This window comes from Hipposideros armiger, unplaced genomic scaffold (genome assembly GCF_001890085.2).
Source record: "Hipposideros armiger isolate ML-2016 unplaced genomic scaffold, ASM189008v1 scaffold_469, whole genome shotgun sequence".
NCBI classification, from domain to species: domain Eukaryota; kingdom Metazoa; phylum Chordata; class Mammalia; order Chiroptera; family Hipposideridae; genus Hipposideros; species Hipposideros armiger.
In genome coordinates, this window is record NW_017731819.1 from 450,799 (window position 1) to 475,856 (window position 25,058).

The 25,058-nt window shown below is 36.9% G+C and overlaps 1 protein-coding gene across 4 annotated transcripts; it reads left to right on the plus strand.

The window, feature by feature from the left end:
* The first annotated feature begins 198 nt into the window (after positions 1–198).
* On the plus strand, positions 199–23,864 carry TMEM59 (transmembrane protein 59). 4 transcript variants are annotated; one of them, XM_019666412.1, is made up of 9 exons: positions 320–619; positions 4,339–4,371; positions 5,331–5,436; positions 6,955–7,049; positions 8,747–8,899; positions 10,470–10,551; positions 11,430–11,514; positions 15,441–15,549; positions 22,628–23,864. In XM_019666412.1, exons 1-9 carry the CDS (start codon positions 431–433, stop codon positions 22,781–22,783), a joined length of 1,008 nt encoding a protein of 335 aa, XP_019521957.1. In that variant the 5' UTR covers positions 320–430; the 3' UTR covers positions 22,784–23,864. The 4 variants fall into 4 exon arrangements, with proteins under 4 accessions (XP_019521961.1, XP_019521957.1, XP_019521960.1 ...); XM_019666414.1 differs by having other exon boundaries at positions 323–619; positions 11,433–11,514; XM_019666416.1 differs by lacking the exon at positions 4,339–4,371 and having other exon boundaries at positions 199–619; positions 11,433–11,514; positions 22,628–23,574.
* The last annotated feature ends 1,194 nt before the right edge of the window (positions 23,865–25,058 follow it).

Consider the following 25,058-nt stretch of genomic DNA (forward strand, 5'->3'; position numbering starts at 1 on the left):
CCGCAGAGCGCCTCAGGGACACAGCAAACCACACTCCCCAGAATGCACTGCGGAGGGAAGCGGGTGAGGTCGCGCCCGGGGTGGCTGTAGTTTTCCGAGACCAAATTTCCCGACTGCACCGTACACCTCCCGCCTGTAGAGAACTACATGCCCCAGCGTGCCCCGCAAAGGGAAGCAGTCAGGGAAGAGCTGGTTCGCCTTAGTACTCGCGATGGTTGCCTCCACCTCCTCTCGCCAACCTGCATAGAAGTTTGTAGACTCAGAGGTGGGGCGGGAGGCGGCAGTTTTGGGCGGGTCTGGGCGGAGCTAAGGGGGACAGCAGAGGCGGAAGAGGTGGCCCGTGAGCCGGGGAAGGGGCTGGCCCCGGAAAGAGGAGGAAACCCTGAAAAGAAAACAGCAACAAGCTGAGCTGCTGTGACAGGGGAAGAAGATGGCGGCGTCGAAGGGGAGCCTCTGGGTCAGGGCCCAACTGGGGCTCCCGCCGCTGCTGCTGCTGACCATGGCCCTGGCCGGAGGCTCGGGAACCGTTTCGGCTGAAGCGTTTGATTCGGTCTTGGGTGATACGGCGTCTTGCCACCGGGCCTGTCAGCTGACCTACCCCTTGCACACCTACCCCAAGGTAGGGCCCGTCCGAACCGGGCTACAGTCCTTCTCTGGCCGCCCATCCCTCCATTCTCCTGCATCTCTGTCCGCTGTCTGAATCCACCATTCAACAGCTGTCTCCCACCTTTATAGCTCCTGTTTTCTCCTCTAATCCTACCCGCCAGCCGCTCCTTCTGTAATTACCGGAAGTTAGTGCTGCACCTACCTTGTAGTGGGGTTGGGGGACACAAAGCTGAGAAAGATATGACTCCTCTTCTCTGGGAGCTTGCGGGGCAGCAGGGGAGACGAGCATCCCCAGGGGGAGGAGGATACTGATGATTAATGGGGAGGTCCTCACCTTCTTGGTGCATAAAGAACGGCGGCGGCCCGGAGCAGATATGCAGGCCCACAAAAGGGTTCGTTCCTAACCCATGTTTACTGAGCGCTTCTCTGGGCTGGGAGCGCGCAGTCTGTTCGGGGAGTCGACAAGTGGACAATTCCATTGTGGAAGGAAATGTATTGTAGCCCAAGGAGTTGTGAGACGCACAGGAAGGGCTTTCTGCCTGTGTTGAATTACTGTATGCAGGGCGCTGCCTCTAGGGACTGGCATGGCTTAAAGAAAAAAGCTCTAAGGTTTTGGCATTCAAAGAATTCACCACTCAGTTCAGAAGGCAGGGAATTCGTGGAGTAGTGGGTAAAGAAATGAGACCGCCCCTCAGTGGAGGGGGGGCGGTCATAGCTTAAGGAGAAGGGTGACTCCACTTTCACCTCCCCTCCACCCCCCACAGGTGCTGCCTTTTCAGCTTCTTGAGAACTCTACTCAACATTCTAAATTGTGTGGTAACTCCCCAGTTCTTTCTCATATATAATTTGGGTTGTATGCCCCTCTCTGCCCAATGCTTTTATAAGAGTTTTTGGTAATAATGTTGCTGGTCCTTTTCTCCTTGTTTTTCCATCATCCCCTCTGTTTGCTTAACCATGTGACTAAGCCCTTTTTGCTCTCTCAAACTACAAAGTGACCAGGAGGACAAGTCCAGTGAAGTTAGGATGTTCCTTATTGGCAAGTGTTTCAGGTCTTTGAAATGAAAAGTTCTAAATGCTATCACCCCATATGTCAGTTTACTGCTGGATTTTACATTGCATGAGGATTATCGGTTTTCAAGAAAAAGTTTAGGGTAGGGTATTATCCTAAAATTTTCAGTTAGAGACATATATATAGCAAGAGAGAGAAATTCGAAATTCTGACTTCCAGACTTAAATCAATGTATACTGCCCCTAAATACATTATTCTCTAATTGTAAACCTCTCATCAAAGAGGATTGTATAAGGAAACTCATTAATATTGATTTGGCCTAGTTTGGGGCAGACTTATTTTGTATCATTTGACCGTTTGGGTGTGGGTTTTGGGTTTTTTGGGGGTTTTTTAAGATTTTTCTAGCAAATTTGTAGTATGAATCAGAATGCTGAGAGAATAATTAAATAATTCAAAAAAATAATACCCACTACTTTGTAAAAATTGATGTGATATCTGTAAGTCATTTTCACTTACACTTAAAAGCTGTTCTCACCAGGAACTCTAAATCACCTGGTCCCTGTATGTCTTTGACTTAAAATTTATTAACTGTCTACCCTCTGTTAGCAAATATGATGAGAGACTTACACTCATTGTCCCTAATTCTCACAACCACCCTGCAAAATAGGGTTTTACAATTGAAGAAATTGAGGCTCTGAAAGATTGAGTGACTTATCCAAGGTCATAAAGCCAAGAAGTAGTGGAGTAGTAGGAATTCAGTCCTAAAACTGGCTATACTATGCTATCTTCTGTTAATAACGTTGTATTAAATTTACTTATTTCACTGATTTCTGTTGGCCCTCCTCCTCTGAATTATTGTGCTTTGCAGTCAGGAAAAAGCAGTGTGTTATGTAAGAAGTGAGTTTAGATGAATTTACAAGCTCACATAGCCCCACTTGTTCTGGTATTTGTAGCTTGCAGATAGAAATCTCATCTTGATGACTCTTTTTTTCAGAATGAATTATTTGTTGTAAGAAAGTAGAATACCTTACCTGTTCATAAGTAGTTATTTAAAAATCATTTTATTTTACCCTTTAACTTTCCTCAAAAGTGTAATTGCATAATTTCCCTGAGTCCAAATACAAGAGACATAAGTTATGTTAATAACAAAGATATAACTAGAGCCAGCCTAGTCATTTTTTTTTAACAAAGTGTGGGCTCTGGAACCATACAAACCTGAGTTCCATTCCCAGCTCCACTTTTACTATCTGTGTGTCCTTGCTGATCACTTAACTTTTTTTTTTTTTTTTAGATTTTTTTATTGGGGAGAAGGGGAAAAAGGAGAACAGCGCTGGGGAATCAGGGGCTGCAGCCTACGCCGTCGCTGGCGACCCATGGCAGCCCAGCTCCAGGTTGAGCTGTTGTTCAGCATCTTAGCTGTAGAGGGCAGTGCCACTGGCCCTAATATGTGGGATCCGAACCAGGGCCCTCTGGCATCCCAAGCCAGTTCTTAACCATCGTGCCACTTGGCCGGCCCTCACTTAACTTCTTCTGACTTTGTTTTGCCAGCTGTAAAAAATAAAAACCTCACACCTTGCAGAACTAGGGTGAGGATTCAAGACAATATATGTGGCATTCTCAGCACAGTGCCTAACACATGGCAGCAGATAGCTATTTCTTCTGCTATATGTCATGAAGCCAGTTTGGTGTGTATAGTATTAGTAGTGCTGAATAATGAGCGAATAGTTGGCTTGACCTACCTCAGGATATGAAAATGCATATAAAATCTATAAATGGTGTCATTGAGATGCCTTATTATTTAGCTGGTGTTCTGTTTGGTGGGGAGCACCATTTCCTTGTGCTCTAAATCAGAGGAGATTTATAAAAGCTTGCCAGTCATTTGGAATACATAGGGCATGAATTACTTAGAGTAATATCTAAAACATGAAACACGTACTTGGAATAAGGATATTATTCTTCATAGCTACCTACTGAGTGCCTATTCTATAGTGGATGTTGTATAAGATGTTAAGTGTTAGTATGGTGCCTGGCACATTGTGGGTGCTCATTAAATATGTTATTAAAATTATGTTTATTTATGAGATGGTCTAGCACAATATTAATGATATTGTGTATATAAAATGTATAATTCTCATATTCACAATTGACGTAAGAATGTTGTCCCTGTTTTACAACTAAGAAACTGAGGCTGAGAGAGATTGTTACTTGCCCAAGGTTGTACAGTATAAGTAAGTGGTGAGGCTGCGTTTCAAGCCTAGGCTCTTTTCACCATGCCATACTCTCTTTTGAAAAGGGTACTGGAGGGCTAGTTGGGTTGGTTTAACAGAAAAAAAACATACCTGAAAATGAAATGGCATGCAGTATAGCTCATACTAATGAGCTTATGCTTCCTCTGTACAATATAAGGAAATGTGTGGATACTCCAAAGACATGAGAATTCTTCCATTGTTTTACAAAGTCTGCAAAAGCAACTCAGGTATGAAATTTATTTTAATTGTTTAAATTCTTTCAATTTCACCTTAACAAATGCAACTAGAACTGAGGTCCAAAAATGTGCTACCTTCAAAGCTGTACAGTAAAGCTTGTTTAATATTAGACTGCAGCCATCTCTTCCTAATGGATTGCTGCTGCTACATAAATTTTACTAATCCTTCTGCTGGAAAGAAATAAATACCTTTGTACTGATTGTTAACTGGTATATGCACATCCTGTTTCCTTATTAGGTGCCTGCCAGTTTGTACACAGTGGATCACACAGTAAGTTGAGGGGCTTCCCCTACATGTACTGGTTTGTTTTAAATACTGTATGTATTGCACTGAAGAAAAGCCTGTTGAAGACATTGTCATTGGCCTTACTAAGCAGTTAACATTTTCCAGTAATAAAGAACCTATCCTATCTTGATCCCACATACAATGATGTCTATAACTATTGTTTCCTATTTTAAAAGTCTATTATTATGATTAACACTACTACCATTTATTGAACACCTTCTATGTCCCAGGCACTGTGCTAGGAATAGCTGTCTTGGAGCATTTTTGAGGGAGTTGGAGATAATTTATAGCTATTATCTCCTTTTATGATGAAAAAACTGATCTGATATAGGTAAAGTAACTTGTGCAGGGTCACTCACCCCTGTCTGATTCCTTCCATTGGCCTTTCCCATATGTCACACTGTTTCTCTTATTTGTGTTTTCAGTTAAGGTAAGCCAAGTTTTAAAAATCCTTTCATGTAAGCATTTTTACAGATGTACACCTCACTTTGTGGGGCTCTTTATAGCACTGTTTGCCATGTGAAGCCAATCATGATACTTTTCCTGATAAGCCTGATGATTTGTATAAATATTTATGTGGCAGAAATGTGCCATTGGTCCTAAGGTACTTGCTTAATCATTTCTACCTCTATTAAAGTCCTGATTATGTCACTGTTATTTTATTTTCAGTTTTCCTCACAAAATAATGACCACAAAATATGGGGAAAGAGTGATTTTACCCACTAGTCTCCTTTTCTTGGGTATCACTTTAAAAATAAACTAAAACCTTTTTATATGGCAAAGGTCTTGGGTATTACCTGTTTCCTATCATTTTTCTTCCAGTTATAAAACTTTTATTGGACAGTTTATAATAAACCCTACTAACTTTGCTTTCTTTTTGGCCTTTTTTCCCTGAGGGATAAATACTATTTTTTAGTAATCCTCTGTGTTCTTGAATTCCCTAGGAAGAGGAGTTGTACGCATGTCAGAGAGGTTGCAGGCTGTTTTCAATTTGTCAGTTTGTGGATGATGGAATTGATTTAAATCGGACCAAATTGGAATGTGAATCTGGTAAGATGCTGTGCTAATGACATCAATAGTTGTATAATATTGATGTTTTCTTTGAGTTGTGTTGTACTTTTATTGTATTTTCCTCAGCAAATGACAAGCATAATGTTTAAACTAGTCACCCAGCATATTTTAATTATGAAGTTTTAGTAGCTGCTGCTAGAAATTTCATGGGCTTTAAATTTCATCTGTTTGTTGACACAATGTTTATTTTGTACTATGGATAGGACACCTTTGTTTAACCAAGTATTTGTTTTAGACAAATGCAGTAGTAATTACCCTTCTCATAATTCATCACTACCTTTTCAATGGATAGTATAATTTCCCTAAGCCTTTCAATCATAGGCTAGTTGACTTCACTCCAAGTTTTTTACTGAATCAAGCCTTTGACTGAGTATTTAATAGTGTATTCTTTGTGGGTCATGCCAATAAAAGAAGTAACCAGCATCTTTGTCAGCTCTTAAACCACTGTTCTTACTATTGGCTGAAAGAGATGTGTTTAATAAATGAAACCTGTAATCAGGACAAAACTGACATTTAACTTTTTAAAGAACTATTATGGAATTTTTCCTTTCATTACATGACACTGTTTATCCTGTGTAACAAAAGGTACCTTACTCTCTATCACTATGCTATGACTCACATCCAGCCTCTGTGATATAACCTTATTTTTTATGGCTCAGTATCCTAGCTGGCCATCTTTAGATGTGCATAATGCTGTTCATTTTATTATCGAGCATCTTTGAGAAGTGTATTACAAGTACATGACTGGGTTGGAAAGAAAAATAAGATTGTTATAGTGGTGAAATGTTCTATCACAAGAAAAAAATGGCTCTTGTGAACTAAATGAAGAGTATATTTGGTAGAGACCCCTTTCAACTTTAGAATCCTGCTGTAGAACATTTTCTAAGTTTCGTTTACTCAGAAATTAGGGTGGTACACTGATTGCTTCATTTTTCTTTGCCATGTGAATACCCTTGCTTCTCAAAGTGATCCGGTTCTGAACAGTAATATTATATATTTGTGTAAATCACTGTACTATACTATTTTGTTCAACCCCATGAAGTAGGCGATTGTATTTCCATTTTACGCATATGGAAATCAGTAGTCAAAGAGATTAGACAGCTCAGCCGAGGTCACATACACAGCCAACAAATGATGAAACCAAAACTTCAAGATGTCTATCCAGTGTATGCAAACCTTAGCTATGAGGCTCCCTCATGTGAATGTCATCATATAGCCAGAACCTGAGTGTGTAATTAATAGATTTATACCTGAAATATTTGACTTGTAGGAAGTAAAAGATAGGTTTTTTTGTGTTGTTTTTTTAAAAAATAATACATTTGCTACTATTACCAAATTTGGAAATTCACACTGATGAAATGCTTTTTAAGTATAAGAAATTTCTTCATAAAATGCCAAGTCCCTTTTCTGTCCTTCCCCCTTTTCTCTCTCTCTCTCTCGCTCTCCCTCTCTTCCTCTCCTTCTCTTTCTTGTAATTTGACTGTTTTTCTCTTACAGCATGTACAGAAGCGTATTCCCAATCTGATGAGCAATATGCTTGCCATCTTGGTTGCCAGAATCAGCTGCCATTTGCTGAACTGAGACAAGAACAAGTACGAAACAATACTACTGCCTTTCAAAATTGCCTGCTTAGATTGCACGTGATTATACTGAAATGTTTATCATCCACTTGATCCTATTTTAGTGTTATATTTTATAATTAGTTTTTAGCAAACAAATTATATGTTTGCAGATAGGAAAATCAATTATACTTTTGTATATATAACACTTGACTGTTAAAAGTTATGTTCACATTTGTAATCTTATTTTGGTTTTTTGTCATGATGCAATGAAGATACTATCCCCATTTTGCATATGAAAAAAACTGAGGCTCAGGGAAATTGATAGTTTAGAGTCCTTTTTTTTCCATCCCAACTGCAATTGCGTTAACTTAGACCATGGTCATTTCTCATGAATATTACTAAATTAATTTCCAAAGTATTTTTCCACTAAAACCCCCTATAGTTTGTCTTTTAGTCTGTGTCCAGGTATTTATTTTCTAGGTGGAAATCTCGTCATGTCCTTTTATGTATTTATATACCTCTTACAATACTCCTATCTTATATACTTCAGTAGCTCCCCGTTACATACGGGTTTAAGTCCAAACCACTTATCACAACCTGGCTCCTGATTACCTCTCCCATGTCATGTTATTCCCCACCGCCCATACTCTATACTCTTAACATACTGGGAAAAGTTTCTTAATTTTATTAACTTTTGCATAGAAAATAGTCACATGGTACAAAATTCAAAAGGTTAAAAAAGAAAGTATATAGTGAAAAGTGTCCTAACCCTGTATCTCTCAGCCATTTTTCCTTCATTGAAGTAGACAGGTACTGACACAGATAATATTTTATCTGTATATACGAGGATACATGTATTTTTTTTAATATAAGTATACATAAAGAATACTCATTTTTTTCTTCTATATAATCCGTTGTATGGATGTATTATAATTTATTTAAGCATTCCCTTATTTGTGGACATGTGGGTTCTAATCTTTTTCATTTAAAAATTATATGCGTGGGCAGGGGGAGGGGGGCGTGGCCACGACCTCGTGGGGGCGGCGCTCTCGAGGATCCACCGCGGCCGCCACCGCCCTCCTTCCCAGGGAGGGAAAAAAATTATATGCATATTTTGCACATTTCTGTGTTAGAATTGGAGAGAAGATGATACCAATTAATGTTAAAATATTATCAGTAACTCACTCTGTGTATATATATGTATGTATACACACACACACAACACAATACATACATATGTATATTCAGCCCATAAATACTTCTTTCACATTTTATGCATATATTCTTTTGATTTTTTTTTCTTCCTCTTTTCCATCGATGTTCATTATTGGCATGATTTATTTTACAAGAAAGCATTAAAGATGAAAATAGTATGCTGTCCCTTTCCCTTCTACCTCTTTATGTCTTGCTAGTCTTTATTTAATCAAATCTTAAGATTCTACCCATTTTTGGACCTGATTCGAAAGTTTTTTATTCTGATAGAGATGACAAGTAGCTTATAAATACGTTTGGTGGCAAAGTAAAGGGATTTTTAAGCTTTACCATAGTTAATTTACGTAGATAACTAAGAGTTTACTCTAATGCTGATGATTATAGTAGATTCATTTAATAGTTTACACTCTGTCCCAAAAAGGATTTGAAGAATCTTGATTATGTTCCTGTTTTCAATATACATATATAAAAAATAATATATTTATCATGATTTAAATTTTTTTTTTTTTTTTAAGCTTATGTCCCTGATGCCCAAAATGCATCTACTCTTCCCTCTAACCCTGGTAAGGTCATTCTGGAGTGACATGATGGACTCTGCACAGAGCTTCATAACATCTTCATGGACTTTTTATCTTCAAGCTGATGATGGAAAAATAGTTATATTCCAGGTGATAACTATACTTCATAGATGCATCTAAATATCAACAACAGTAAATGTGTGTGTCTTAAATTAATGTCTTGGCATAGAGCCATGTATTCAGTCACATACAAATATTTATCATCAAATAATCATTACTTATTTGGCATAATGTAAACATTGGGCATCATGACACAGTGTGACTTACCCTTCCCTCTGCCCTTTGGAAGCCTATCTAAAGCTCATTGGTCCTTATCTAACAAGAATTCTGAGTCTTCTAAATTTTATAGTGGTTAAATTGAGAAAATAAAACCTTTAGATATGGGAGATAATTAATATACTTTGAATGTAAATAGTGGCATGTATATATGTATATCACATATGGATCTTAGAGAAAAGCAATAGGACATAATTTTTAGTTGTTTTTAGTGCTTTTCCTCTTAACTCTTATAAGAGAACTTGTTGAAAAAGCATGTTGACTCTTAGGTAACTTTTCTCCTGTTTCACTGTTTACCATGTGATGTGATGATAATAGTAGCTTTTTCTTGAAGGTTCTAACGTACAAGGGATTTATCTGTTTTATCTCATATCTTTAAACAAGTTCATGAGGTTGTATTATCCCTATTTTATTGATGCGGAAACTGAGTCTAACTTGTTTAAGGTCATCCTGCCAGTAAGTACCAGAAATAGGCTTCAAACTCAGGTCACTTTAGCTCCAAGGCTCATATACCACCCTACCATGCTGACTTCCTTTGAATTCTGTAGTTGAATTCCTCAGATTTACCAGCCCACAAGTTATTTTATGGTACTGTCTTTCTCTCGGGTAATAATTAAAGTAAACCTTTTAATTATTATTGCTAATTGAGTAGCTTACTGTAAGGCTAGTATGTGATTTTTAACACTGCGTCCTGAGCCTCAGGCCTATAATAAATAAAACAAAAGGAATTTTCTCTCTTTAAATTGATGAGTAAGTTCAGTGTCCTAAAGCTACTTAAGTTAAAGCTTAAGTTGTCTCTTAGAGTGGGGCCTTCATTCATTCCTGATTAAATATAAAATTAGCTGTTTCTCTCTTTGTGTCAACTTGAGTGTGACTAGGATGGAGAAGCCCCCATTTCAGAGGATCAGTGCTATATGTAAAGTATGGAGTGTTTAGCTATAATTTATGAATTGCTCATACTTAACAGAAGAATTAAAAAAAAATAGAGATAATAAGTGTTTAGCCAAAAATGTTGGCAGTCTGCTAAATGATTCCTTATCAACTAGAATTAGAACTCATTTTTGCAGGGTATGATATTTAATGCAGTATGTTGTAATTTGTCGCTCATTTTTTTTTTTTCTTTTTAATGTTGTCAGGAAGTTACACTGACTAAATAAATACTTGACGATGCCAGAAATCTGTCTGTTTCTTTGCAAGGCACTAGATCTGATGTTTAGGAAGTGCAATTAAAATATATTGTGGTTAATGTGTTTTATTTTTTATACCATATTTCTGTTACTTTTTCTCAATTTGAATGTTTATAGAGATGATGTGTTATAGAACTTGCTACTGAGAAAGGCTTTAAGAAGTACAAATGACTTAATTGCTTTCATTATCATTTTAGTCTAAGCCAGAAATCCAGTATGCACCACAGTTGGAACAGGAGCCTACAAATTTGAAAGAATCGTCGCTAAGCAAAATGTCCTGTAAGTTTTATTTTAAGCAGCTTGGGATAAAAACCTCAGCAGTAAAATCTGGTTGTGGTAGAATTGGTTGTGTGATGGTTTTTACACTACTGGAAGGTGAACACATAATTTCTAAGACAGTGGTTCTCAAGCTTTAATGTGCACTTGGCTCTGGAGAGCTTGTTAAAACAGATTTCTGATCCCCCACCTCCAAAGTTTTCAATTTACTAGATCTGGGAAAGGGTCTGAGAATTTGCATTTCTAACAAGTTCCCAGATTTTGTGGATACTGCTGGTCTGGGGACCATACTTTGAGAATTACTATTCCAAAGCCATTTAGTTTGCTTTGAAGGATGTTATGAATATAAATTAATGAAATATTTTGATATTTCCCAATAAACTAACCAAATAGTGAAACTGACCCTGAAAGTATAAGTTCCTGTTCTATGTTTATTTCCACACTAGAAGTGAGTTTTAACACATGGGAATATAGAATATCAAGCTAAAGCTGAGCTTACCTTTTAAAATGTACTAGCTCATACCTTATTTTAGATAGTGATTCAATTAACTTTCTAATTATTTTAGTGGGTGGACAATGACAGCACATAAGGCCATCTTTAACATTAGTACAAAACAAATTCTGTTATTCATGCCCACATGTAATTAAATCAAAAGCATCAATGCCAATGAGAATTTCAAAATAAAATAGGAAATCCTTAATGTAGTGGAATATCCATTTAGTGTTTGATGTGCCACAGGAACTTGGATTCATTATAAAAGTTATCAGATTACATTTATGAGAACAACTGGACATCTGTGTAGTGTATAGATCTAGAAGTAGTCATTTGAGACTGTCTTTTGGCATATAGGATATCATAATCATGTACCTTATTATTTCAGCAGATCTTCAAATGAGAAGTTCACAAGCACACAGGAACTATCTTGAAGACGGAGAAAGTGATGGCTTTTTAAGATGCCTCTCTCTGTATGTATTCCTGTTTGTTTATGGGTATTAGGAGATAAAATCTGGCTTGTATCAGAGAGATACATTCATTTTTATTATTTTAAAATTATTATTAGCTGCTCAAAAGTAAAAAGCTTTTGTATCTTTTTCCTACCAAACTTGTACTTTTAGATATTTTAGTTTGTTTAAAAGGTAATATGCATACTACTTTAATAAAACCCAAGCAGGTATTTCACAGTACAAAAGCATTCTTCTTGGGATTCTTTGATTTATGGTAAGAAATATACTTCTCCAGCCATTTAAGTTAAGCTTTAATTTAAACGTATATGTTAGTGGCTTGGGGGTCAGATTTTTGTTTTTAGCTGCATGGCTAAAGGTAGCTAAGGCTGGAGGAGGTAGATAAGATCTATAGATTAAGGAGGGCTTCATGTTCTGTACTAAGGAGTGTCAACTCTATGCCAAAGATTCTTAAGGATGGCAGGGAAATGTGGGCAGGTGGGGGTAATGGATACCTTATGCCCCCCTTGATATTCAGAAGGAGTATCAGATTTTTGAGGGTGAGGAGGGTTTTATCAAAGTATTTGTGCTTCTACTCCTCAAGGAGTTCTGATATGAGCTCTCCCCCTGCACCCCACACAAGAAAAAAAGAAAAGAAAAAGAAAGATATTGATAATTATTTACTTATAATTACTTACTGATAATTATTTACTACTCAGTTTCAGACACCAGGCCAAGCATGTAGATAGAGCAGTGAAGTGCTTGCCCTCACCGTGTGTATACTCCGTAGGCTGTTCTATCTCAGGTGTGACATTATAGTAGTCCAGACTGCATGCTTCCTGGAATTTCTTGAGATAGAAATAGTTTCTTGACAGGTTTTATCATATCAGTAGGGTTATATTGTTACCTAGAAATTAATGCCTTTTACTGAACAAAGTCTTTAGACTGGGTAAGAAAATGAATATTTAACTTTAAATTTTCCCTTCCTTTCATTTCTAAACCTTCTTTTGACCTTGTTCAAAAAAAGGGCAATTTTTGTCTCTCCAGTATTAAGGATTTTTATTTCAACTTGATAGTTTTATGAAAGCTAAGTATAATCACCAATCATAAGTTACAATTTATTCTTGATACTGCACTACCTGACATCTTATTGGTGACTTATTACCCTTTAACATTTTGTCCTTGTATTATATTTTGTTATTCTTTTAAATCAAACATTTTAGAAGTAACTTTGTAAATGTTTAACTTATGTAATAACTAGCTTTAGAGATTTAATCCTATGAAGTTTCTGTACACAAATGAATTATTATAATAGTATCCTACATTTTAATAAAAAGTATTCTTTTTTAAAGGCTTTTCTCCTCAATGATCTCATTTGACTCTTAGAACAGTGTACCCTGTGATAAGCAGGTAGATCAGAGAGGTGAATCAACTACCCCCAAGGTTATACATCTACTATGTATGTTAAAATTCAAACCTAGGTTTTCTAATTCTACATCTTCTACTCATCCTGTTCCGCCATAGCTATCTGCTTTCTAAAGGGTCATGATTTTTTCATGATTGCATACAAGATCACCTAGCCAGTCAGTGGAATCTGGCCTTCTGACTTTTATTACAGTGCTGCTTTTTATTGTATCACATAGCTGTTATGAAGGTACCCTTGGCCTCCAGAATGGAAATTGAGGTCACACTCATTTTTTCACTGGTCATTTCTTTTTGCAGAGTCTGTTATGTGCCAGGCACTGTTTAGGGACTTGAGACCTAAGAAAAGATGTTTAGTCTCTGCCTCTATGGCATTCTCAAGTCTAGTATGGTAGAGACAGACATGCAAACAATGGACACAATAATGATTGCTGTATGTCATACATACACATCTCTCTCATATACAGAGTACAAGGAATATGCCTAACTCTATCAGCTGTTCCAAAGGGAGGATTTACAGAGGAGATAGAAATAAGTCTTAAATGATGAGTAGACATTTTTGCCAGTTGTAGCACATTTGTTTAATTTTTTTCAGCTAAGCAGGCTTCCTAAAGAATGTATAGAATACGTTAATATGTATAGAGAGTTGGGAGAATCAGAGATTTGACCAAACCGGGTAGACAGGAACTAGATAGGAGCAGGAAAGTAATCATTGTTACTATCAGGAAGAGGCCTGGACCAGGTTGGAGAACTTGGGTAAGTCAAGATATTATAAGGCCTGAACTAGGATGGTAGATAAGGAGAATAGGAGATAGTGGAGATGGTCGAGATTCTGTAGGATTATTTTGTTGTAGAGGTTGAAGAATCAAATTGATTCTCTAAAATGAGCCCCAGTTTTTTGGCTTAACTAGTTGTTACTGGAAACCAGATATCAAATATATCCTTCTCACTCCATGGAAGGGTATTCTTTAGTACCCAGATTAGGGCTGGAATATGAAAATTAGATATTTTTCATTAAATATTTTTTACTCTGTTATCTTTCTACAATGGAATGCTTAAAATAAAACATCATCTAGGACTTCCCTGCTTTTAGATGCAATGCATTTTCCAAAGTCAATCTCTCTTGCTAGGAGACAAACAGTGACTGTGCATACTTTTTCCTTAGCATGTTCAAGTGTTGGCAAACCATCAAATGAATGGGTTATAGTAGGTAGTCCAGATCTTTTATTAGACAGTGTTGGATGAGCACAGATGTGAAAATTGGACTACCTGTACTTATATACTTTTTCAGAATTAGACTCCTAAATATTTAAAAATTGCTTGAGTTTTTCCTGTTCTTGGAATTTTAATCTGTAGTTTGGCAAACAATAGGTCAATTATGGAAAAAGCTTTAGTTGTTGATTCTTGTAACTGGCTTTCTACCTTAAGATATTTTAATCATAAGCAACCCATAATTGCATTTTTACTAAGATACGCTGTAATGGGTACAGAATGCCTCATAATAGATGTGCTCTTGTAAATTGAAATATAAGTAAATTGTAGCAAATTAAATATTTGACATGTTCTAGAGAAGCTAACTTCGGGAAGCCTGTTGTGAATCCTTTTATAAAACAAATGACCATTTTATAATTTACCTAATCTGTACCTTAACTCTGGGATTTGGGTTTTCTTAAAGCGGGTATCATTGTAATACCTTACAAAATAATATATATGACATTTGTATAGCAGCATACAACTTATAGGACAGTTTCATTTGTCTTATCTCATTTACTAATTTAAAAATACTCTTGACAGTAATTTGCTTTAATTTTATATATTTAGCAGAAAGCCAGTATGTCTGAGTTTTTTACATATAAAAGTGATATAGCCATGTTATAGAAACTTGAGAAATGGAAGAGAGGACATCATACCACCCTAATGTAGTAGCTATTATAATATTTCCTTCTATAAGTATATTTTTTACAAGTTTTAAAGATAGTACACATAAAGTTTTAATTGTATTTTTTTTTTTAAGATTTTTATTGGGGAATTGGGGGAGGGGAACAGACTTTTGTTCTTCATTCTAGTTGTGGAGGATGTCGTGTTACTGGCCCATGTTAGTGTTATCATTGCTCTCTTCCTGGATGAGGCAGTCGCTCACCGGCCATTGGATGGCTGCTCACGGCGGCTCTTGGCAGCTCATGCTGGCTGCCGGCCACTCACGCTGACTGCCAGCCACTCACAGTAGCTCACAGCAGCCCACTGCAGCAGGGGCTGCAGCCTACACCATTGCCAATGACTCACGGCAGCCCAGCTCCAGGTTGAGCTGTTTACCATCTTAGCTGTAGAGGGTGCAGCGTCACTGGCCCTCATGTGGGATCCGAACTTGGGCCCTGCTGCTCAGAGCTGGCTCTTAACAAATGCACCACTCGGCCGGTCCTTAATTGTATTCATAAACTAAGTACATAAGGTTGATTGCCTTTAATTATTAAGAAATCTATTATATTATGAAATGTTGACATAACTCATTGTTGATTTTTTTTTTTCAGTAACTCTGGGTGGATTTTAACTACAACTCTTGTCCTCTCGGTGATGGTATTGCTGTGGATTTGTTGTGCAACTGTTGCTACAGCTGTGGAGCAGTATGTTCCTTCTGAGGTACGTTTAATTCAAACACAGGCCATTTGAAGACAGCCATATGATTTACCATTTGAAATGCGTTATTTGTTTAACTAGAAAAACAAGGCCTCTACTAATAGAATGAGAAAAGATTTGGTGGTTTTAATCACACATACGGGGTTGGCACACATAAAATTACAGGTTTTTTTTTTTTAGCTGAGCCATCCTGCTACCTGTTGGCAGCTCAGCGGCTGCTCAGCTCGGGCTGGACTCGAACAGCTGTTGCTCAGAGCTCAAACTCTTGAGCGAGCTCTTAACCAACTGAGCCACTCGGCCAGCCCCAAATTACAGGTTTGCAGCATAAGAATCACTATTGCCAGTTTTCTGTAATGCTAACTACCATCGTTATATATGTGTTGACTAGTTTGAGTAAAGTGTCCCTTTTTTCCTGGTTCTTTGACACTGAAAGAACCTGTTGATACCAGTTTCTAAGGTGATACTTAAGAAAGAAACTTTTAGAACCACTGAATTTTTAAATTAATTTTCACAAATGTTCAAGAGTAATTGCTGCTTTAGAAGCAGCAAGACTAGAGTGTTTGATTTTGAGTTAACATGTTCTGGTATCTAACTCAGAGAGAGAAAACTATCATGACTTCCTTGGTAGTTAAAATTTAACTGGCCCAAGAAACATAATTGTTAAAGGAGTTTTTTGTTTTGGGAAAAGTCTATAATTTGATGATTCAATTTAGCTTTCAAGGAAAGAAAGTTATTTACATAACTAAATATAGGATGATAATGTCTGTTGACATCAAATCCAGCTGAAATAAACTTTATTTCTCTTGTGCCTCCAAAGTACAATTGAAAAAGAGAGAAAAGAAGAAAGAAGGGAAATTAAAATAGAATCTAATAATAAGTAGTTGGCATGTGCTTAGCATGGTTCTTGAACCAATCTTAATAAACTATAAAGATATGTTTCAATATAAGATTTACACATAAATAATTAAGATCATATAAATATATATTTTTTAAGATGATATATGATATAGGCAGCTAGGAACTGGGACAGGATAGTGTTGACAACTAACATTTATATAGTTCTTTAAAATTTACAAAGTGTTTTCTTATATTTTACAAGTCCAGCAGTACTCTACAGCAGGTTTTATTATCCATTTTATAGATGAGTAAACAGGTTTACAAAGTCAAGTTAACCTTCCTGAGATTGCACAGCAGAGAAAGTATTGAGGCTACAATTAAGCTCTTTTGACTTATAACTCCTGTCTATCATCTTTCCTATGGCTGATAAGGTGTTTAAGTGGCACAGATAATAAGTGTATAAAATGTTAAGGAAAGCAGAGACTATGTGCTGGGATTGTCAGTGAAGGCTTTTTGATAATGTGGCTCGTAACCTGAATTTTGAGGAATGGGTGGTAAGGTTTGGATTAGCAGAGAGGGGATGGTGGACAATTTTCCCAGGTACAGACAAGAATAAGCTAACTATCCGGGAAGTACTATAAGGAACTGACTTGATTAAAAGAACTTAAATTAGGAAATGAAACCAAATGGATAAAGTTGGACAGGATTGGGAATTGTGGAAGTGTTAGAGAATGCATAAATTTCTGTAGAACTCAACTGCTTATGATATGAATGTACTGATGACATCCTCTTGCTGCATTACCTACTTGTGTCCTTGTTTAGTTCTGATGTCCATATTTTAGTCATTTTATTGTTCTGATAAAATGAAATTACCCATCTTACATAGGATTGCCTTTACCTATTACTTCCTTTTGAGTTACCCCATGCGCTCTAAATCCTATGGCAGGAAAGCTAGAAACCTGTAAGTCTTTGTTGACCTCCCCACCCTGTGGCACTTTATTCTTTATTTTGTGTTTTATTAGCCCAATTCCTTCTCCATATCCCTAGGATGCATCTTCTAAAAAAAACAAACAAAAAAAAACACATAGAGAATGGTCTAGTTATTGCCAGGAAAGCCTCAGGTGCAATTTACCTTGATAAATCTACCACAGCCTGGATTCTGGTTCCCAGACCTACTAACTAATGTTGAGCACTTTCTACTAGGCACTGTTGTCCATGTTTTATATGAATTAGCTCATTTCATTCTTTCACTAATTCTGTGAGATGGCTGCTATTATTATCCCCCTTTTCCAGATACGATAACTGCAAGCGAGACTATATAATTGTCCCAGTGTCACATACCAGTAAGTGGTCGATCCAGAGCTTGAACCCAGGTAATGTGATTCCAGAGCCAATACCCTTAAGTTTCTTTAGTTGTCCTTGAATCAGAATAGGAGAGTTGATAATGCGATTCATATCAGGAGTTGGTGTCCTGTGTGCCCTCTAACGCTAGGGAGATAAACACCGCTGAGAACACATGGTTCATGTTTTTGTTCCAGGATGCTCAAACTTGCTCTTATTCAAATAGTTCTTAGATGGACATTTCATAGTTTTTCCTCTCTTCACCTTCTTATTTGACTAATGGAAGTGACCTCCTCTTCTGGTATTGTTTAGACATATAGCAATGCCTGTCATTGTGGTTTGGTCACATCTTATAGATCTGGGGATCTTTCCCTCCCTTTCAGATGACTCTTGATCGTTTCCTTTTAGATGTTGTCTTTGTTGTGATAAGTTTTTATTGTATAGCTTTAATTCTGTGAGAAATTTTCTCCCCCCTTTTCCAAGTTCTTTGAGGCACACCTCACTTTTCCCACTTATGCCTCCTAAGACCCTTGTGACCATAAAGCCTAAGGCATTTAGACCCACGGGAAGACCTGTTGATGGCTGTTACATCCTCTCCAACTATCTGCCTTATGAATGTTACTTTCTTGCCCCTCTTTGAACTCTCCTTCCAATCCTTAACAATTAAATTATGGCTGCACCCTTAAAGGGCCTAGACTTTTTTAAGGAGATATATTTTCTAGAAAAATGTGTGGAAAACAGCCATTTAGATTCACTGCTTTTAGGCTTTACTTTGTATGTGAAACCACACTTTGGCTAAGTAGTAATGTTGTTTCAACTATATTTTTACTATATATTTTTACTGTGTACTTAGTGTGGAAATTTGTGAAGTACATATAAAGAAGCAGAAAAAAAAATCCTTTCATCCAGAAATATTGTTGTGTTGCCATTTTAATGCATGTCTTTCAGTATAAACAATTTTTAATACACATTGTTTTTGTTTAAAAATATTGCAGTGTAAATATTCCTTCCCTGGTATTTTCCCCTCTATTTACTATAAAAATAACTGAGAACTTAGCATATTCTGATTTTTTTTTTTTGGCCAAAAGCCACCTATTTTATACTTTACTTTCAGAAAGCCTTTTCATTGATTTTATTATTGGAACATAAGTTATTGCTGACCCCTCTCCATAGTAACATGATACTCCATTTTAAGTCCTACGAGAATAATTCATCTATCACCAATGTTATTTATATTGTGTTATGTTACTTACATATATGATTCTGTATGTTTGTAGGAAATCATAAGCCTACTGAGAGAATGTGTGTCTCTTCAGTACAGACTTGGTTCTTGGAGCTTAAACATGAAATATAAAAAGTTTCCTTTTCAGTCACTACAAACAAAGCTTAAAATGGTGGTAATAAAGGTCAGGAATGTGGTCTTAGAAATGTATTATATAAGCAGCTTTATTTTTCTTATTTAGGAAAGCTCTGAAATAATTTGTCTTCAGCCTGCTTTGCATGTAATTAGGTATTTATCATATATCATTTATTTGTAGTGGCCAGTAAGAGTTAGCAAAGAATTTCGTTTCCTTGGTTGATCTTAAAGCAGTGTCATTTTTGTTGACTTGATGTATAAAGATTCTGATCCTCTTTTCTTTTTTCCTCTGTTTCACACTTATGATGTCATTTTTGAATTAATGGGGTGGTGCGTTTTTTCTTTGTTGAGCTACCTGTTTAAGATAATAAAGAGTTGTCATTCATAGCGGTCCTTGACAGGCAGGTGAAACTTGGCATACCGGAATGAGGTTCAGCAGTATTGGGTATTCCTTCCTAGAAATCAGGCAGCCTCAGAAATTTGCTGTAGCAACAGATGTTAGTATAGAATATAGATGCTGCCTCATTGTTATCTATGTGGGTTTCCTTTTTCTTATTTGTCAAGACCGTGATCATCTGATTTCATGTGGTCAGTTAAGAGAGCTTTAAAAGACTCCTAAAAACATTGATGTTAGTAAATCACACTCGTTAATGGGTAACTTACTATGTGCCAGGCCCTGTTCAAGGGATTAAAGATACAGTGAAGAATTAGATCAAGATGGAACAAAGTTAAATGTTAAAGGTTTCTAAGACCCAGGAAGTAGGGTGAAACATGTCTTAAAGTATAATAAACATTATTTTCTTTGTCTAAAAAACAAGACCAAGAACCTTGCCTTGTAGAAGCTTTAAGTCTTATAAAAGAGTCAATCAGTAAACAATGTAAGTGCCACAGCTTTTTAATCCAAATTCTGTTAAGAAACTGAGTTTTAGAAAAGATCTAAGTAACTTATCCAAGACTGTGTAACTGGTTATTGGCAGAGCCAGGCCTAAAGCCCAAATATGTATCTACTAATTGAATTTTTTTTTCTAACTTTTAGAAGTAGTATATGTAACAAATTAAATTTTCCTCTTCAGATAAACCAGTCAGTAGTTTTTTTTAAATTTCCAAAAATTTTTAATTTTATCTTCTATTTTTTGTTTTATCAACTTTAAACATTATCTAATATCTTCCTACTGAAGCATGAGGAAGTTAGTTCCTTTACATTTTCTCCTACCTCACCTCCATCTCTTCACTTTCTTACGTTTTGATGTTGGAAATCATTCAAACAGTTCCTGGTTGCTGTTTCAAGGTCTTTAAATGTTGCTAGGTAGAGTTGTGAAAGTTTTCCTTTCACAGTTACTCAGAATAAATTATCACATGTTAATTCTGGGTTTTAAGGAGGCCACACTATATCAGATCTATGTCCAATCCACCAACTGCTGACTTTTGTCTGAAAGATATTCTCTTACTGGAATAGTATAACGTACTGGGCCATCTTGTTGCAGGGTCATTGCCTTGAAAGCATAGGCAGCAGACCATATCTAAAGCATGTTTAAGTAAGCGACCATCACAACAGTCACTTTTAGAACATTTTTATCACCCCAAAAGAAAACTCACCATCATTCATAGTCACTCCCCATTTCTTCTTAAGCACCACAACCACCACTCCTAGCCATAGACAACCACTGCGTGGTCCCTTGTGTCTGGCTTCTTTCACTTAGCATAATGTTTTCAAGGTTCATCCGTGTTATAGCATGTATCAAAATTGATAGGTACTGGGGCTGGCCAAGTGGCTCAGTTGGTTAAGAGCACGAGCTCTGAGCAACAGGGTCGCCAGTTCAATTCCCACATGGGCCAGTGAGCTGTGCCTGAGCTGAACTGTCGTTGAGCTGCCGAAGGGCGGCTGGATGGCTCAGTGGTTAGAGTGTGCGCTCTTAGCAACAAGGTTTCTGGTTGGACTCCCGCATGGGATGGTGGGCTATGTCCACCCACAACTAAGATTGAAGTTGAGCTGAGCAGCTGCAAGCTGCTCTCAGGTGGCCGATGGCGACTGGTCTTGGAGCTGAGCGTCCTCCACAATTAAGATTGAAGAACAACAACTTGGCTAGTCCCTTCCCCAGTTTCCCAACACTGTTCCCCTTCCCCAATTTCCCAACAAAATCTTAAAAAACAAAAAAAAAGTTGATAGGTATTTAAACTCTTGAAGGTACTCTTCATTCAGCATCTTTTAAATTGCACATTTCCAACATGAAGTACTTTTATGTGGTTCTTGCTGTATAACCTAGTCACTGGCCCTATCAGTAACATCAGAACTTCAGTTTTTTTGTTTTTTGTTTGGTTTTTTTTTTAAAGATTTTTATTGGGGAATTGGGGGAAGGGGAACAGACAAGCTGCTGTCTTTTTGTTCTTCAGTCTAGTTGTGGAGGACGTTGCTTCACCTGCCCAATTTGGCACCATTATTGCACTCTTCCTGGGCGAGGCAGATCAGTCGCCGGCTTCTGGATGGCCGCTCACCGGCTTCTGGATGGCCGCTCACCGCGGCTTGAGGGCCTCTCACGCTGGCTGCTGGCTACATGTGGTAGCCCATGGCAACCCACTGCAGCAGGGGCTACAGCCTACCGGTCGCTGGTGACTCATGGCAGCCCGGCTCCAGGTTGAGCTGTTGTTCAGCATCTTAACTGTAGAGGGCAGCATCACTGGCCCTCATATGTGGGATCCTAACCGGGACCCTCTGGCGTCCCAAGCCAGTTAACGCGCCACTCAGCCGGCCCCCAGAACTTCAGCTTTTAAGTCACTATTCAGAGATTTGTTGCCAAGGGAGTGAGTTAACAAAATCTACCCCATTCCTTAGTAAAAACTTTTTACTTCATTTTTTTACCTTTAGGAGATAGACCTACATCTAAATAGACTACTTTCAAAAGACATTAGACATTACCATTATACTCCAGTGAATTTTATGACATTTTATGAATTTTATGACATGGCAATGAATCTGTTTTATGCTTTCATTGATTTGTTTTACTGTTTTGGATATGATAGTAATAATTAGAGGAGCTTTTATATGTTTATGAAGATCTTTCTATCAGTGTTAAAATATTTCATGTATATTCTTTGTTTTACTCATAGCCTTTTAAAATAGAACATCATAAAATAGCACAGATTTTCCAAATGTATTAAGTTAGAACATTTAGGAGGAGAGAAACTTAATCAAATCATTTGAAAACTTGGTTGGAGAGTTAAGAGCTTAAAGGAATTAATCGCTTAAGGCATCAAACATCTAGAATCAGTGCTCTTGGTGTGGCCACACTAACTTCATTTAAATTGGAGCAATTTTTTCTTGATACTCAGTTGTTATACTTCTAAATATTTTAAGTTGGGACATGTAGAAAAAATTGTTTTGACCATCCCTGGCAACTGAATCTCATATCTGTAACACTTTGAGTAAAAGCATTCTTCATTCTTAAGGATGTCTATAAAAAAAATTTTTTTACCAAAAAAAAAAATTATTTGAAGGCTTACTTAGGTTAATTATCCAAATTGCTACTGCATATTGATTTTATTTTGCAGAAGCTGAGTATCTATGGTGACTTGGAATTTGTGAACGAGCAAAAGCTAAACAGATACCCAGCTTCTTCTCTTGTGGTGGTTAGATCTCAAGCTGAAGATTATGAAGAAGCAGGACCGCTACCGACAAAAGTGAATCTTGCCCATTCAGAAATTTAAGCTTGCTTTTTTTTTTTTTTAAAGAAAAGTGTCATAGACATCTAAATTTCCATTCCTCATAGAGCTTTTAAAAATGGTTTCATTGGTTATAGGGCTTAACAATCACTATAAATTGCAAATAAAGTTACCCAAATCTGTAAAGACTGTATTTGCTGTAACTTTCCCTGTAACTTTTTCCCAGTAATTTAAGAGATGGATATTTGGAATTGTATTTTTATTTTAATATCTGTAGCTACTTCTTTAATTATTATTTGCATTGTTTTTGTTTGTTTTCTTTCTTAGCCAAATTCTATGAGCTGATCATTGTTTTTCCCCACCTCTCACCATGATGCCATCAATCACCTTAGTTCATAAGCTGAATGCTCAGTAGAATATGATGCTTCTGCTCAGAAATAGCCCACAACCTGTAATTTGAAATTTAGCAGAAAATGCCCTTGGATGATACTACATTTTCAGTTGTATTGAACTGAAATTATTAAAATTTTATTTGGATAATTATGTGCTGAAATTTGAGTTTAATAGACTCCTGATTTTCCAGATCTTCCCTCTCACCCCTACTCAACGCAGACAAAAATTATGAAATGTTCTGTTTCTATCTATTGCTGTATAATATGATGATCAGGGAACAAATTGAAGCAAAAATGATTCTCTCAGAAGTGCATTTTATGTTATTTGCACAGCCTATAGACTTTTGTTGGATGAGTCTTTCCAAAGAACTTTTTTCTCTGTTTGAAAGCATATCAAGTATAAGTTTAAAGATATTTTCAGAGGAAACTTCATTTTGACAGTAAGAATTAGACTCTTGTGATGCAGAATTAAGTATAGATTTCACTTGGCAAAAGCTATTATTATCATTCCTTTATAATAACACAGATTTAAAAATAAGAGTGATATCTGGTGATACAGTATACCAGAATCTTAAATTAACATGATTCTGTGTCATTATACCATGAAATGTTAAATAACTTTGCAAACCAATACCTTCCTTATGAGCAGGGGTGTTGCTGAAAACTGCAGTAGTACTTGTTGACTAAAGAGTGAGTCACACATGTACCTTACAGCCTAGTCATCAGCTTTCTCTGAATCAAAAAAATACACTTACCAGATAAGACCTTGGTCACAAAATACAGGTTTCAGGTTTTAAAATAGTTTGTCTAGATTCAGAAGATAAAGACTTACCAAGTATGAACACAACCAATTAGGGAAGAGAGGAGGAATTACTAAGTAGACATCAAGCAGTCATTGTCTCTTATTTTTTGTGAGAGAACAGTTGCAAAACATGAGGAATGGATTGGAGTTCACCTTTAAAATAAAGCCCAATTGCCTTATTCCCTATCCATGGTACATACTTACGTTCCTTAATGTCAGGCACGGGTTTAACTGAAGCAAACTGAGGGGGAAATAAAAAATGTGCAGATTTATAGGAGTCAGCCCACTGTTAGGAAGGGCCTCCCCTATAAAAACAAATGGAATATCTAGATAAGAAGGAGCAACTGTACAGTTGTCCTATATTCTCTCACCGTCCCTTGGTTTTGCTTCTCTTTGCTTCCCAAATCAAGTTACCTCTGAGAATACTGATTCAAGTACAGATAATCTTACCATTCTTGTTTATGAGACAATTCCTGTATGTGGAAATACCCAATCATTCCTAGTATTTAATAGACACTCAGACACTTGTGTCCTGCCTCCATTTTATTTTAGCATGATTAAACGAGACTGACATTAAAAAAAAAAAAGTTCTACCTTTAAAAAAGAAAAAATTATACTCTCCTAAAATATATGTGTGTTTGTATACACGCACGCACACACACACATGCACCCCCCCCCATAAAAAGGGTTTGACTTGAAAATTCTCACAAAGGCAACCCTAGGCCCCTTTTCCTAAAGTAAGTTTAGCCCTTCTTTGATGGTTCCAGCTTCCTTTGTTTCTATGAGACAGGGATCACCTTTCCTACTAAACAAAAAGCATCTTCGAGAAGCTTGTCTTGGTCCTAGGAAAATTCTCAAGCCCCTTGGTCTCTTGGTTCAAACCTCACAGATTCCTAAGGTCTTTCTTGGTTCAGGTGCCTAGCCTAAGAGACATACTGATTTGGGCAATTACGAATAGTTACCATAATGATCTAGGCCCAAGATTACCAGTCTTTCACATGGATACCTTTTATTTATGATAGGTTTTTTTTGTTTGTTTAGTGTTGTTTTGTTTTTTTTGTAAATCAAAAATTGCCAGAATGTCTGCTCCATCAGTCTTGTCTCAGAAGTTCCTGTGATGCATCAT

What these genes read in the sequence shown, in the direction of transcription:
- TMEM59 (XM_019666412.1), top strand. Translation starts at nt 431, where the DNA reads ATGGCGGCGTCGAAGGGGAGCCTCTGGGTCAGGGCCCAACTGGGGCTC. An exon ending in GAAAAATAGTTATATTCCAG is followed by an intron (nt 8,900 to 10,469) that starts GTGATAACTATA and finishes TTATCATTTTAG; the next exon opens with TCTAAGCCAGAAATCCAGTA. An exon ending in TTTTTAAGATGCCTCTCTCT is followed by an intron (nt 11,515 to 15,440) that starts GTATGTATTCCT and finishes TTTTTTTTTCAG; the next exon opens with TAACTCTGGGTGGATTTTAA.